The sequence below is a fragment of the Monodelphis domestica genome, chromosome 6, assembly GCF_027887165.1.
Source record: "Monodelphis domestica isolate mMonDom1 chromosome 6, mMonDom1.pri, whole genome shotgun sequence".
Classification (NCBI taxonomy): domain Eukaryota; kingdom Metazoa; phylum Chordata; class Mammalia; order Didelphimorphia; family Didelphidae; genus Monodelphis; species Monodelphis domestica.
This window is the reverse complement of record NC_077232.1, coordinates 221,162,174-221,178,598: the sequence shown is the minus strand read 5'-3', so window position 1 is coordinate 221,178,598 and position 16,425 is coordinate 221,162,174. Positions and strand designations below refer to the sequence as shown.

The 16,425-nt window shown below is 32.6% G+C and overlaps 1 protein-coding gene across 2 annotated transcripts in view; it reads right to left on the bottom strand.

Moving 5' to 3' along the window:
- The window catches only part of WDR17 (WD repeat domain 17), a 136,067-nt gene that overhangs the window by 81,431 nt on the left and 38,211 nt on the right, over window positions 1–16,425 (bottom strand). For both annotated transcript variants that reach the window (XM_003341401.4, XM_003341400.4), the window contains exons 2-3: window positions 5,786–5,914; window positions 2,641–2,824 (exon numbers count right to left, since the gene is read on the bottom strand). In XM_003341401.4, the coding sequence (XP_003341449.1) occupies window positions 2,641–2,824; window positions 5,786–5,908 (307 nt within the window). In that variant the 5' untranslated portion in view covers window positions 5,909–5,914. The remainder of the gene's footprint in view (window positions 1–2,640; window positions 2,825–5,785; window positions 5,915–16,425) is intronic.

Below are 16,425 nucleotides of genomic sequence, written 5' to 3'. Positions count from 1 at the left end.
CCCTCTTCAGTTTCATTAATTAATAAATCCATGCTGGATAGATTAACCCTCACTGTTACTTGGGAGTCCTTTTATTCATCTTACTCCATGGCTCATTTTCCATAACAACTATTTCCTCTTTTCTTTAAAGTTTCTGAATATTACTCTCCTTCATATTTATAGCAGACTACTCAGCCTTCCCCATTATTGAGTGCTTTGAGACCATTTGATAGGAACTACCTCAATTTTCCTCTTCCTTTAAGTTGCAAAATTTCTGTGTCTTCCTCTGTCATGTTTTTAGAGGAACAGATGGCTTGGTTTCCCTTTTATCTCCAGAATTCTGGGGCTGGGGCCTGATTGGACTGTGCCTCACTTGGCCCACTATTCTGAATAGGTCCCAGACAGGCTTCACTTTATTCCCTGCTGTCCATCTATCCGTCATCTAAACTAGGCGTATCAAACTTGAAGCTTCAGCCACAGGTTTTGGTAATAAAATTCCAGAGTACCTAATTAAAATGTATTTGGGAAATTCTTAAAAAATAAATAAAAATATAAGAAAACATAGATAATGTTAATTTATGGTTTTCTAAGTCAACATGAAGCAATGGTCTGATTTATGTACACCTCATCTGGCCCCAAATCTGCCCTGGCTAATAAGCATGTCAAGACTATTAAGCTATCATAGGATGTTTCACAAAATAATAACATACAAGAAAATGTGTAAAAAATGGAAAGACCAAAAAAAACAATCTATTCTATAGCCTAAGCAGGATAAGGAAGGCAAGAAGGAAAACAGGAGGACTTTTCTTGAAAGAAAATAACAAAGGTATGATTTATGAATGAACTGACATTGGTATAGTGCCTTAAATTTTATTCTTAAAGTATATTACATAATCTAAGACATTTTTGATGGGATTACTTTATCAGTAAAACAGAGGAATGTTATAACTGACTGTGAAACAAAAATGTTTACCAAGGACTCATTGCTATTGTTATGGAAGATATGGAGAGAAATATGCTAGACAGACCAGCATACAGTTTGATGGGTTTTCAAGAACAGGATGAATGACTGTACCCAAAAAGTAGTCATTAATTTGGAGGGGAATTTAGAATTGTTCAGGTGAGTTCCTGGTCCTATTCTGCAATCCTGGCTCTGTTCCCTCCTCCTCCCCATCATCCCTACCTTTGAGACAGCTATCTTTCAGTGCCTGAAGTAGTATAATATGTAGAAAAGAGAATACTCTTTTCCTTCTTTGCCTTAGAGGAAAGAAATACAATGAATTTGCAAGGAAGGAAATTTTGAAAAACTTCCTAACAAAATTTTGGTACTTCAATATGGCAATAATTCTATGACCTCTTCAAGATGAGTATTACCTCCAACAGTTCAGACTATAGAATATCCTCACCTTCTTATCTACATCTCTCCATATATTCTCCATAAGGAATATGCCCAACATACTGGGGGGGCATCTCTCAGATATAGTGACCCTTTTACGGATACTAATGGAGCAAGATGGTTCTCAGTTATTTCTTAGTTTTGCTTACATGACAAAATCTAATCACAAATCTCTCTTGTTTCTCTTTATCAGAGCTTCATTGGTAAAGTGTCATAACCTGTTGCACCATGCATTTTGCTATAGATTTTGTAGCTACCTTCAATTTTCGTTTAAGTCCATGGCATTCCAGGACTTATAACCATAGACTAGAAGAATGTTGTTGTCAGAATGATAGTCTTATAACTATCCAAAAGAGGAATGGGTTTATATAGAAAGTTGAAGTGTCCTCACCTTTTTTAAGAGGCTGGATGATTTGTCAACTACAGAGAAAATTCTTGTTCAAATTAGATGACCACTGACATTCCTTCCTCCTCTCAGTACCACTGTGAACTAGGGATTATAGATAGGGGCAATCTACTAATAAATGTTTATTGAATTGAATCAATTAGCATACACTCAAGAATTCTGATTGACAAAATTTTTGATCTGATGATTTTGATGTCTAAGTCTCATATGCATATGGTAAATAAGGAGGATGCAGGAGCCCAAGATCTTTTCCATGCCGTGATGACTTTAGTGAAATGGAAAAAGTATAATTAGAAAAAAACAGTCATTTATGATTTTGTTTCCTTGCTTTTAAATGGTCATAATTCTTCCTAATATTTCTTCTTGTTGTTTACCATTTGGTTAAGTGTTTTTAATGGTGCCACAAAAAGAAAAAGTACATTCTAAATTATTTTGAACTAGGTTAACCAAAGAGCAGAAAGCCCAAGGAAACTGGAAGTGTATAGCCTGTTATTTTTTAGTGTCATTTTAGAATAGGCTTAAATTAAGGAATCCTGGATGAACATCATGACTCCACTACTTTCAAAGTTAAATGTCAAGCAGTAGAGTATCTAAGACAGAAGGAAGAAAGAAAGGCAATTCTTGTCTTCTCACATAAACAAGAATATTTTGTGTGCTTTATCTGTCCTCACATTAAGAAGAAAATGAGATAGTCATTACCTCACATAAATTTAATGTGAAATAATAGAGGTAAAGGCTAAGAACTAAATATAACTTCCCACAAAACTATGTACCAATCTCCTTTAAGGCTTAAAGTTCATTGGTGTTTGTCAAAGGAAAAATAATACCTATTCAAAAAGTAAACCTACTGTAAAAATACCTTTTGTATTGTCAAGTTTTGCCACAACTTTTTGCTCAGCCACATTCCAAATGATCACTAAAGGATCTGCACTGCCACTCACAAAGATGTCTGGGTTATGGGGACACCAAGAAATTGCAGTGATTGTCTTTTTATGTTCAGACATAATTGCATATAATTTGAATTCATTGTACTGATGATCCAGCTAAAAGAAAAAATACACACAAAACAAATACATTAATATATCACTTACATTTATATACTGTTCACCAGAAAATTAGAAAAAAAAAACCACAGCTTTGAATGTACAGTTTCCTATACATATTAGCATAGCATTTTCACTAACCTGGACATTGGCTGCAAAAGAATGAAGCCTAATTAAGAATTACAGATTTCAAATCTTTTCATTTTAGCTTTTAAATATATTTGCATAGATTCTGAGCATATAAAAACTGTCTGTTCTTTAAAAAGAAGATAAATGTGTTTCTATGATATTATCTATCTTGGACTTGAATATCTAAAGTCCTGGCTAACTCTCGAGCTAATATTTAGATATCCATTAAACAGTCTGTAGAAACAAAATAAATATACTATGCCCATGTTATTTATTTAAGCAAAACGTATTTAATTTTATAGAATCTCAGAGGTAAAAAGGATCCCAAAGGCCTAGGAATCTGACTCATATCTAAAAAAAGAATTCTTTTTACAACATGCCTGACAGTCATCCAAATACACAATAAGGGGCAAAACTGTCACCTTCCTAGGCAGACCATTAAACCTTGTAAATATTTATTATTTTCACAAGACATATACTTATGTAGTTCTCCTGTACAACATATATGCTTGTGGCATAATTATTTTTCAACTGCTTTCATAATTGTTCTTTCAGAAAAGAACTGAATTGCCAACTAATTCACCTGATTTGGTTACTAAGTTGGTTGAAAGAACCACCTTGGTGATACCCTGGTATCTTTTAGTTGCACCTGTTTACGTGTTGCCTATTCCTCATTTTGATATTATCTTTAAGCTAGCATGATAGGGCATGTTTTCCTATCTTTTTTCTTATATCATTTATAAATGTGATTAAGGCTTATAGTGTGGAAACAAAAAGGAAATGCATTGTGGATAAAGGATCTGACCTTGGAGTCAGGAAGTCCTGAGTTCAAGATTGGCATATAAAATTTATATTTAGATTTACAGACACACACAATTGTGTGTCTATATGTGTGTGCATGTAATATACATGTGTATATACACATGCATATATATATATATATATACACAAATTAATTAATCTATTTCTGACTTACTCTGGGCAAAAGACTGAAGTACTCAGGACAGCCAGCAATTCCCTAACACTATAAAACTGCAAAACAGTTGTGGATTTGCATTGGTAAGGAAAGTTTCCTCAACAGGAGATCATTACACAGAAATAAGATGCAATTAATAAATGTATCAGGGGGAAAACTTCTTGTGTTTTGAAAGAAAAAATTTTACCATGTGTAATTACTTTTTAGTGACAGACCAAGCCCATGAGTGAGCAGTTAAGCTGAAAGGAATAATAATGCTTTGCATGTTTATTATACTTTATACTTTTCAAAGAGCTTTCACATAAATTATCATATTTAAAGTTAATAGATCTGCTACTTTGATTCATTTTATGTCAATTTTTATAACACGTATTTTCCATTAGGATGAATTTTAACAAGGATTTAGGGCAAGGATGTCTAGCTAACACAGTTTCCACTTTTTCATGTATATTATTAAATCCTTGAGTTCACCAATTTTGAGTTCCTTGCAGTATTTTATGGCAAACAAATTTTCCTCATAATTTTTTAATTACTCATTAATTTCATGATATATAAACTTTTCTAGGTGATAAACTTAAATCGACATATTTTTAAATTGCCAATCATGGAACACGTTTAAATCGTTTTACTAGGTTTTGAATTACTGTGCATGATATTGCAATGCTTTTAGAATGATTATGAACTAATCTGAAAACATTTGCAATGACATCCACTGGAAAGCAATAACAGGTCATTGGGAAACAGGAAATTAAACTATTTAAAGTTTTAACTTTTGGCCTTTAGTACAGTTTCTGGCTACATAATAACTTACTTCCTTTAATCCTTCATAATCTGTGATTTCACTGTAGCATGACATTGGCTCTGCATTCTCAAAGTCTATACCAATGGAGAGCAAACTGGTGAATACTCCAAGGAATGTCTCATTGACGAACTATGTACATTGATAATCGGAGGACCATCCTAGATAATTTCAGATGCGACGGTCTACTAAGATATCTAGAATACCAAGAGTGATGAAACTAGATCTTTTGAGTACTGAAACTAAGTCGTGGGCTTGAGTTTTCTGCATTCAACTTATATTCATTGGTTTCATAAGCTCCAGGTAGGCTGAAATCCCCCTTATAGTACACTGAGCTCTAAAGGTCTATCTTAATTATTTTATTAAGTTGGAACTTTCTTCTAAATGTTGTTTGAAATATATAAGCTAGAGACAACAGCTTGAAAATAATGAGAAAAATATTTCCTAATAGTTATAGCATGGGCAGCTAGAAGGTATAGTGGACAGAGCACTCAACTTGGAATCAGGAAGTCCTGAGTTCAAATCCTGCCTCAGACACTTACTAGCTGTGTAACTGTGGGCAAGTCTTTGCTAAATGAGCTAGAGAGGAAAATGGCAAACCATTCCAGTATCTATGCCAAGAAAACCCCAGATGGGATCATAAAGAATGACTCAAAGCAATAATTATTGTAGAAATAAATAAGTTATATGGAAAACATTTGTTTGTGTATTCCCTTTATATATGTGTAAAAAATTCCTCTATGGATTTAAATATAATATAAATAATACTTTAATATGATTAATTATTAAAATTTTAAAGTATTCTATGAAAATATTTCAAATGATATGAATATATAAAGTGTACATAATAATGAATATAAATACATACATTTAATATATATTTAAAACTCTAAGGGAATCTTTTTATAATCTAAATATTATTTTGTAAAACTATCTTAATACATAAGAATATTCCTATAATTCTTAATTTAAAACAAGGTTGATAAGTATTAAAATATAAACCAATAACATTGCATCTTCCATAAAGTGTTGAATTACTAAAAAGTATTAATATTACCTGGTAAATATAGATTGCCAGAGTAGCACAGTAAGCAAATCTGTCCCCACTGGCTGCACAGACATCTTTGTTCCAAGGCTGACATCCAGCAGCCAAGAGGCCCACTTGCTTGACTTGGGACATCTTTGACTAGAAGAGAAATGTGTGAAGAAACACCAGAGTCATATCCATTGATCAATAAGTCAGTTTATAGTTCATTGATAACACATATCAACTATCCTTCACTTTGAAAGACATCTGAATTCGGTTTTGTGTGCAATAGTGGGCAGAGTGGAAATTAATATACAGAAAGTTCTAGCAAGATCTACCTTCACATATTCTTTGATGACTATACAATCTCTAACTTTGGGGCCACTAGAAAATTGCCTACTGATTTCCATTTCTACTCATTAGACCACTGAATCAGATAAACTTTCTCAGTTTGGAAGCCGCTATTTCAGAACTGAAAGGTACAATTATATTTGCATATTTGAATGATTATAGTTTAGGAGGACTCTTCTGCTAATTGTCTCATATAATTGAATATCTCCTTAGAATGACTGCAGAATAGGGCTCAATATTTATAAAGCATTTAACATTGATTTTCATTAAATATTATTCACAACATCCCAGTGTATACTTTTGTGGGCTGGACCTATGACTATGTTGGTATAAGGAACTCTCAGGGAGAGAGCTCCCTCTAATAAAATGCAGATGGCAGCTTGCTACAAATTCAAATTATAATATTATTAAGTATTGCTTGGGGTTAAAGGAGTTGCTCAGGTTCACATAGCCAGAATGTGTCAGAGGTTAAAAAAACAAGTATTCTGGGCCTTCCTAAAGCCACTGAAGCTACTCTACCCACCATGCCAAGCTGCCTTTCTCAAAAGTAAAAATAAAAAATTGATGTGACATGATTAGTATGTGTATATGTATATATTCACACATAAGTATACATGTAAATACGCACGTAAATGTATATATATATATATACATTTTTATTCAATGTAAATGAGGAATATCAGAGGGAAGGCACTGGTGAGAAAGAAAGGAGGAGGAGGCTGGGTTTAGGCTTCTTGCAGAAGGTGGGATTTGTGTTGAGTTCTTGAAAAAAACAAGGGCAGCTAAGTGGCTCAGTGGATTGAGAGCCAGGCCCAGAGATGGGAGGTCCTGCGTACAAGTCTAGCCTCAGACACTTTCAGAAAAGAAAAAAACCAGGGAAACTAAGAGGCAGAGGTGAAAAATGAAATTATTCATGGTATAGGGGAAAGTCAGAGAAAAGATAACAGCCAAGAAATGGAGTGCCACATGCAAAGAAGCCATTGTTTCTAGATCTTACAGTACCTGGAGGAAAGAAAAGTATAAGAAAACTGGAAAAGTAGGGCCAGGTTAAAAAGGGTTTTGAAAACCTAATGGAGTATTTTATATTTGATCCTGTAGACAAAAGGGAATCTATTGACTGGGTGTGGAAGTAACATGGACAGGATGGTGATTATTTCCAAAGCCAAGTAAAAAATGGGCTAAAGTTGGGTTAAGTCCAGGTATGAGGCAATGAAGACCTGGAAAAGGATGTTAGCTTTGTGAGCAAAAAGAAAAAAATTCCAATACAAAGGATTTTGTGAAGGTAGGAATTATAAGACTTGGCAATAGATTAGATATATGGGTGAGTGTGAGTCAGGAGCTGAGGATGACATCAAAGATGCAAGGCTAGGTGACATTTTTTTTCTATCAGTGATAATGACATTTTAATGTAGGTATATATCTTTTGCTGTCCTCTTTTTCTTGGAGTAGGGAGTAAATATGGTTTGTACTTCTCCTGAGTGTTTAATACCCTCCTCTGAAGATAATCCATATTGCCCCTAAAATTGTATCTTCAGCTGTACAGACAAGCTCCGAATATGCTTTATTTAGTATAGTTGCTTTCCCCATTTTTGCTTTCCTTAATGACATTTCTATTTTATCATGGGGCTAGGGACTATAATATTAGAGTCTCAAAATTCTGGGTCATTATGACTGATGGAAAAAATGTATTATAGAAATCTTGACAGATTCTTGTCCTTATTAGTTCTATCTTTCAGTGCTCCAGGGATAACCTAGATAGTTAAGTCTCTTGGTAAGATTTTTGTAAACTAATTATTGTTTTATGAGGGAATGTTGCTTATAAAATTTGACCAACCACTTCTGGAATATTATGGAAATGAGTTATAGTCTTAAGTTGTGCTACCTTTAGTTACTATATAGCTTAACTTGGCAAGAAGATCTGTTTGCTGGCTAAAGTGGTTCCTAGGCACATTATGGAACTCATTTTATAAGAAATGGTGACAGGAAATAATGATGATTGGTGTTGATATCAATTACTTTATCCATTTCCTATTTTGCTAAAATAATTTTTAAAAATAGGTCTGGTTGGTGCTACTTTGACTGCACATTCTATTTTCTCATTTTTCTTCCTTCTCTTAATTTAGTGTTGATTGATTCACTCTAATAAATTGGTTTCAAACTATTGATTTCCAAAGAAATACTTCTTATACAGATGTAAATATTTATTTCAAAAATTACTCCATGAAAAATAAGTTGTTTCTTGTATACAAAATAGAATTACTCAAAATTTTTATGATTTTATTTAGTGTTTATGTCTAAAACCTAACTGAAAAAATTACAAAATGTAAAACAAATAATTTTGATTACATTAAATTAAAAAGGTTTTGAATAAACAAAACCAATGCAACAAAAATTAGAAGGGAACAGGTTGGGGGAAAGTCTTTATAACAAAAACCTCTGACAAAGGTATAATTACTCAAATTTATAAGGAACTAAATCAATTGTACAAAAAAATCAAGCCATTCCCCAATTACTAAATGGACAAGGGACATGAATAGGCAATTTTCAAATAAAGAAATCAAAACTATTAATAAGCACATGAAAAAGTGTTCTAAATTTCTTTTAATTAGAGAATGCAAACAAAAAATTCTGAGGTACTACCTCACACCTAGCAAATTGGCTACCATGACAGCAAAGGAAAGTAATAAATGTTGAAGGGGATGTGGCAAAATTGGGACATTAATGTATTCCTGGTGGAGTTGTGAATTAATCCAACCATTCTAGATGACAATTTGGAACTATGCCCCAAAAATGCTATATGACTGCCTGCCCTTTGATCCAACCATACCATGGCTGGGTTTATACACCAAAGAGATCATAAGAAAAGACTTGTACAAAAATATTTATAGCCATGCTCTTTGTGGTGGCAAAAATTTGGAAAATGAGGGGATGCCCTCCAATTGAGGAATGGCTGAACCAATTGTGGTATCTGTTGGTGATGGAATACTATTGTGCTCAAAGGAATAATGAACTGGAGGAATTGCATGTGAACCGGAATGACCTCCAGGACTTGATGCAGAGTGAAAGGAACAGAACCAGGAGAACATTATACACAGAGACTATACACACACTGTGGTACAATAGAATGTAATGGACTTCTCTACTAGCAGCAATGCAATGATCCAGGACAATTCTGAGGGACTTATGAGAAAGAAAACTATCCACATTCAGAGGAAGAACTGTGGGAATAGAAACACAGAAGAAAAACAACTGTTTGATTACATGAGTTGATGGGGATATGATTGAGGATGTAGGCTCTAAATGATCACCCTAGTGCAAATAAATATCAATGGTATGGAAATGGGTCTTGATCAATGACACATGTAAGACCCATTGGAATTGCATGTTGGCTACGTGGTGGGGGGAGAGAACATGCATGTTGTAACCATTGAAAAATATTCTAAATTAATTAAATAAAATTTTCCAAATTATAAAAAAAATAAAAAATAAAAACTTCTAACTCTGATCTGAACCAAAAAAGTATTTATGATACAAAGTGGGAAGCCATGTATAAGCATTTGACCTCATTTGCTTTTTCTCACAAGACATTTCTTTAACTTTTTTTCCTATTCCTTTACATGTCCACCTTTACATAGAAGTCATCTACTACTGATGACTCTTTCTTAGCTGAGAATCTCTTCATAATCAGAAAGCAGTTATAATTTCAAAGCCTTTCCAATATGACAGAACTTTCACTTCAATAGCACAGCCTTTGAAAAACCAGAGTTCTCTCTAGGCCATGATGACAGATTTATTTTAAAATAATAATAATATAGTTGATGATGTCCATATGAAAAATTCTTCTGTTCAAACTATCATAATTCAGTAATATCAATAACAGTTGACATAAAATGCAGAATTTTTAGGGAGTCTATTAAGAATCTATGGTTCTATAAAATCTTAAATCCATTATTTTCTCTTAAATAAAAGTATGGCTTCCAGATTACAAAGGGAACCAAAGTTTTTAAAACATCTTAATGATCACCCGATGCACATGGATCACACCATGCTATAAGTCTCCATTGAAAAGTACATTAAATAGCTCCATTTCATGGAAAATTTCTCCAATGATATAAAAAATCAGTTGGATTTGTAAAGTGTAAAAATCTTAAAAGTATATTAAATAAGTATAGATATTAGAGGTTTTAAGCTTGAATCTGAAAGTCACACCAAATCAATGGATAAAGAATATATTCATCAATACTCTGGCCTCTTTCAAAGAAGGCATGAACAGCTTAAAGCTATTAAAGAGAAAACTATGGCTAAAAAAATGCTAAAAGACTCAATGACATTCAGAAATTAAAGCTCAGCAGGAAAAAAAAATTTAAACCTTCTACATGATTACAGTTTTAATGTAATTTTTCTGAAAGATAAAATGAATTATACTGGATTTAGAAAGCATCCTAAAAATACATGTACAACATTAATAAAAACATATGACCCCATTACCCTTAGGCAGAAAGAGAAAAATTTCCTTACCATAAAGGAAGACTGATCAACACTCTTATAGCACATGATAGTATTTTTAAACTAAGATACACCTTTAAAACAAGTGGATATCATTTCACCATGCAATAATAATAACAACAGTATGCCGATGGCTGACCTCCAGAAGGAGTGAAATTAAAAGAACCTACGTGAGTAAATCAACATAAAATCAATCAATATGTTGAACAAGAAGGGTCAAGAAATTGCTAAATTATGTAGATTTGTTTATGGACACAGTGAATTATTATGATGACTACTCAAGGCCAGGTCACTGTCACAAGAAATTAAATTCAGTTTTCTTTAAGGAGTCTCGTCTTACTGATCAACATAGATTATATAAGGAAATGGCTATAGAATATATCACTGAAGGCCTCAAAAACTTAGTATGTAATGATCATCTAGCAAGATAAGACCTGGTGGTTAGAATTACACATTATAGAATCACAATATGAAATGATCAACTGTAATAAACTCAGCTACTCTCAGCAATACAGTGATTCCCAACAGTTCTGAGGGACTTCCAACAAAAGAATGCCAATCCTCTCCAGGGAAAGAACTGTTGGAGTAAGGAATGCATACTAAAGCATACTATTTTTTCACTTTAATATATTTGGGTTTTTATTTGGGGGTTTTGGCTTTATGTATTTTCTTACAAAAATGAACAATATGAAAGTATTTTGCATGATAATACATATATAACCCAGATCAAATTGCTTCCCAGCTCTGGGAAGAGGAAGGAAAGAGAGGTAGGGAAATAATAATTTATGTGAGAAATTATTATTACATGTAATAGGTAAAATAAAATATCTTTATCTAAAAATTTTAATTTAATTTTAAAAAAGAATCACAATATATTTCTTTGACTGACAAAATATACAGGAAAGTTCAACTAAAAATTCTCTGGATCTATAGCATTATCATAGTGGTTTCCATTTAGTGATTTGTATACTCGTTGGGAGTTCATGACAGTGGTCTCAGGAATTCATGCTAAAAATCCTTCAATTGTGTCCTAAGTACTAAATATCAACACAAATGTGCCATAATTATATTTTTCCCTGAGGTAAAAGGCATATTCATGTTTCAAGCATTTTAGGTTTGGTACTGTAGAGATTCAAAGTTGTCATGATCATATGCACAATGATTTTGATGATTGTGCAGTGATTATATCAAACTGACTACTTCAGACTAAGTGCAATGTACCCTGTCAGTTTCTCAATCAGATTCGTTGTTTCCAAAGAATCAAAAAGGTTCTTCTGTTTTGTGCAAACTAATTCCCAATGAATGGTCAGATGTATGCACATCCCTTGTTTGTGCTCTATACACTTAACCAAACTAGCTCTCTTATTCACCTCTGTTAATCAATAATTGTACCTCATCAGCTAAAAAACAAAGTGATCAAAATATAATGAATATTTGCTTTCTTGGAGAACAGATGTCAGGCTATTTGAAAACAATGATCACAGGGCATCCACATTATACGCCATTTTAAAACAGTTATGGACCATGATAAACATTCTGAAGAAACAACTCTTATTTGCCTCTCATTGAACTATTAATTCTGTTTTATATTTTAAATGTATCCTCTGCTTATGCTACTAATCTTCTAACTGGCAAATTCTCAAATAAACCAGTTGACAAAACTGGTCAGTTGGTCAGTAGCCAACTCCACTTATATTCAGTAAGACTACAACAAGTGTGCCAGAAGAAATATAAACATTGTTTAAAATGGAGCAATATATATATATATATATACATAAAATTGAACTTCTAAGACATTTATCATTTGATACAAGGCTTTTTATTAGCTAGTTGAAAAGTAAATATTTTATATTGTAACTCCCTATTAATTTTGTCAATTCATTAGGTGGCTAAGTTTTTTAAAATAATTTCTATCACCAAGCAAGTGAGCTTTTAAAGCCTATCATTTCTCATGATATATTTTTGAGATCAAGAATTTTCAGTTTATTGTTTTTTAAAATCAAAATACAAAAACAAACTCAATGTGGAACCAGATTTAAGGCTCTCTGGTGTTGAGTCAAATATTGGAATTTTGTTCACATATAACATGTTGTTCAACATTGAAATTCAATTTATACATGATAATATTTTATTAAACACCTAATTTGTAACTTACTTCATAAACAATGTTATTTATATTTTTAAAATGACATGAAGTTTAATATGATATCTTGAAGATAATAGTAATCATGTGGTATTGCTGGATTACATGTTCATAATTTTGTATTTATTTGTAATCATAGATAGGATAAGATTTTATATTTAATAGTTATAATCAAATAGTATAAATTTAAATTTGGTGCTTTGGGGACAAAAGTTATCTTTGTGGTCATTTTAAACACTAAACAATTACAATAAGTAATATGTTAAATTACCCCGTGATTGAATATGTTAAGTGACTCACTGATATCCTGAAATCAAAGTTCAAATAGGCAGAAAAAATTTAAAGTAATAAACATCTGCACATGAAAAAAAATTGTGTTATTGCTGAAAAGGGGTTTGCAGAACAATAACTGCACAAAACACTGGTAACCACTGTCATAGACTAGACTGAGATCAATAATTACCCAAACAAAACATTTATACATAAAAGCTTAAGAGCATTTTAAATTGATCCCACCATACTAAATATTCATAATCTTCAAACTATGTAGAACAAAAGCTATCAAAATACAGAAACCAAGGAGAAAAAAATCAAAATCACAAGGGAATAGGATGAGTCGTGTGTTATCTTTATCACTGTTTCCACTATCAGAATTGTACCCAAAGTAACTTCTCTGAGTCTACATAAAGAAAAAGAAGAGCGAACAGTAAAGAGGAAGGAGAACAAAAAGGAGATGATAGTGAATATGATGATGATGATGATGATGATAATGATGATGATAATGATGATGATAATGATGATGATGATGATCTCAAAAACCTGTGCCTATCATTCCTGTTGTTCTGTCTGCAGCTGGAACAAAACCATTATCACAAATTGGACCACAACACCAATTTTTAAAATTTAAACAATGTTTGTAAATAGATATTGTCACTCAAATGCCCATAATCACTTGGCTGAAAAGATCAAAATTAGGTGGGAACAGAATGAGGTCCATATCATTCCTATTGTCTTGTTTGCTACTGGAGTTATGCTGAGGATACTTTCAGTAAGTTTACTTACAGTAAGTCTAAATCCTAAGTTTTATTAAACTGCAAAAAGCATTTATTTGGTCTATTTGTGTAACAGTCTGTAGACTACTGAATAGGAAGAAATTTATCAAGATAGCAATTTGTCTCAGAACCAATTCTGTTTGAATCCCATTAAAATATAACAACAACACTAATAATAATTTTAAAAAGTTACCAGAAATAAAAGAAGGGTTAACCTTAAGGAACTTGGGCTTCATTAATCAATGTAGACCAATCATGTAAGGAAATGATAGAAAGTGCAACACAGAACTGCAAGCTGCAAAAATTAAGCGCCTGGCAAGACACAATCTGGTAGCTAGAATTATGTATCAGAAATTTGCAACCTTTTATATATTAATAAATGACTAATTCTCACACTATAAATACAGATCACAAAAAATCCTAAGCAACTCAACCAATAGGCTGTACTATACAGGGACAATGACCACAGAATTAACTGTTGCCTACAATTAATTTCATTGGCAAAACATTGATTCTTAAAAATATTTTCAACAGATCTTTCCAAAAAGTTTTTAAAATAAAGTTTAATTTAAATGCTAGCACTTTCATTCAACTCCAAAAAACAGTTATTATATCTGTTCAATAGTCTATAGACTATAAGAAATAAAAGAATAGCAGAAAGATAGTGACTTTTCCAGGATCATTACTGTTTGAATCCCATTGAACAAGAAGATAATGAGGCAATAGGACAATTGGATTTAAAACTACAAGAGAATTATAGATTTTCTAGTCTATCTCATACATTTTGCAGATAAAGAAACTAAGACCTAAAGAGATTGTGAGACTTTCCTATGATTACCAAGAGAAACAATCTCTTCCCCATAGTTAAGAGAGAACTACTACAGAGGTAGAAAGAGGCTTATAATGAATGATCACTGGGTTTTGTTTACGTATTTATTTTCATAAGGATGATTTAATAAAAGAAGGCATATTGGAATAATGATCCTAATGTTTTTTAAAAGGTATAAATGAAAATGACTAATTGGATGAGTATATTACTTATAACTAATTTATACGTAAATACTCAAGTTGCACAGGTCCTGTCATGCAGTATTCCTTTTCCACTCTCTCCCACTTTTCCTTGAAAATACATTTTACTTTATCAATTACATGTAATAACAAATTTCCACACAAGTTTTCTGAAGTTAGATGATCCAAATTGTCTCCCTTCCTCCTACCTGTCTCCCTTCCTCCTACCTGTCTCCCTTCCTGGAGGTGGCAAACACTTCAACCTGAGTGCTACATGCCTCCCACTTTTTTTAATGCCTTTTTAAAAAATTAAGTTTATTTATTTAATTAATTTAGAATATTTTTCCATGGTTACATGATTCATGTTCTTTCCCTCCTCTCTTCCCACCCCCCTCCCATAGGCAATGTACATTTTACATGTGTCCTTGATCAAAATATATATTCATGTTATTAATATTTGCACTAGGGTGATAATTTAGAATCTACATCCCCAATCATATCCCCATCAAACCATGTGATCAAGAAGTTGTTTTTCTTCTGTGTTTCTACTCCCACAGTTCTTTCTCTGGATGTAGATAGTATCCCTTCTCATAAGTCCCTCAGAATTGTACTGGATCCTTGCATTCCTGCTAGTAGAGAAGTCCATTACATTCTATTGTGCCACTGTGTAACCATCTATGTGTATAATGTTCTCCTGGTTCTCCTCCTTTCATTCTGCATCAATCCCTGGAGGTCTTTCCAGTTGACATGGAATTCCTCCAGTTCATTATTCCTTTGAGCACAATAGTATTCCATCACCAAAAGATACCACAATTGGTTCAGCCATTCCTCAATTGGAGGGCATCCTCTTATTTTCCAATTTTTTGCCACCACAAAGAGTGCAACTATAAATATTTTTATACAAGTCTTTTCCTTATGATCACTTTGAGGTATAAACCTAGAAGTGGTATGGCTGGGTCAAAGAGCAGGCAGTCTTTTATCGCCCTTTGGGCATAGTTCCAAATTGCCCTCCAGAATTGATGGATCAATTCACAACTCCACCAGCAATGCATTAATGCCCCATTTTGCCACACCCCATTTATTATTTTCCTTTGCTGTCATGTTAGCCAATCTGCTAGGTGTAAGGTGATGTGTAAGAGTTTTGGGATTACCATTTCTCTAATTATAAGAGATTTAGAATACTTTTTCATGTGCTTATTGATAATTTTGATTTCTTTATCTGAAAATTGCCTATTTATGTCCCTTGCCCATTATCAATTGGGGAATGGCTTGACTTTTTGCATAATTGATTTAGCTCCTTATAAATTTGAGTAATTATACTTTTGTCAGAGGTTTTTGTTATGAAGATTTTTTTTCCCAATTTGATGTTTTCCTTCTAATTTTGGTTGCATTGGTTTTGTTTATATAAGAACTTTTTAAGTTAATGTAATCAAAATTATTCATTTTATATTTTGTAATATTCTCTATCTCTCACTTGGTCTTAAAATCTTTCCTTTCCCATAGATCTGACAGGTATACTAGTCTATGTTCATTAACTTAATTTATAGTTTTCTTCTCTATACTTAAGTCTTTCACCCATTCTGAATTTATCTTGGTGTAGTTTGTGAGAT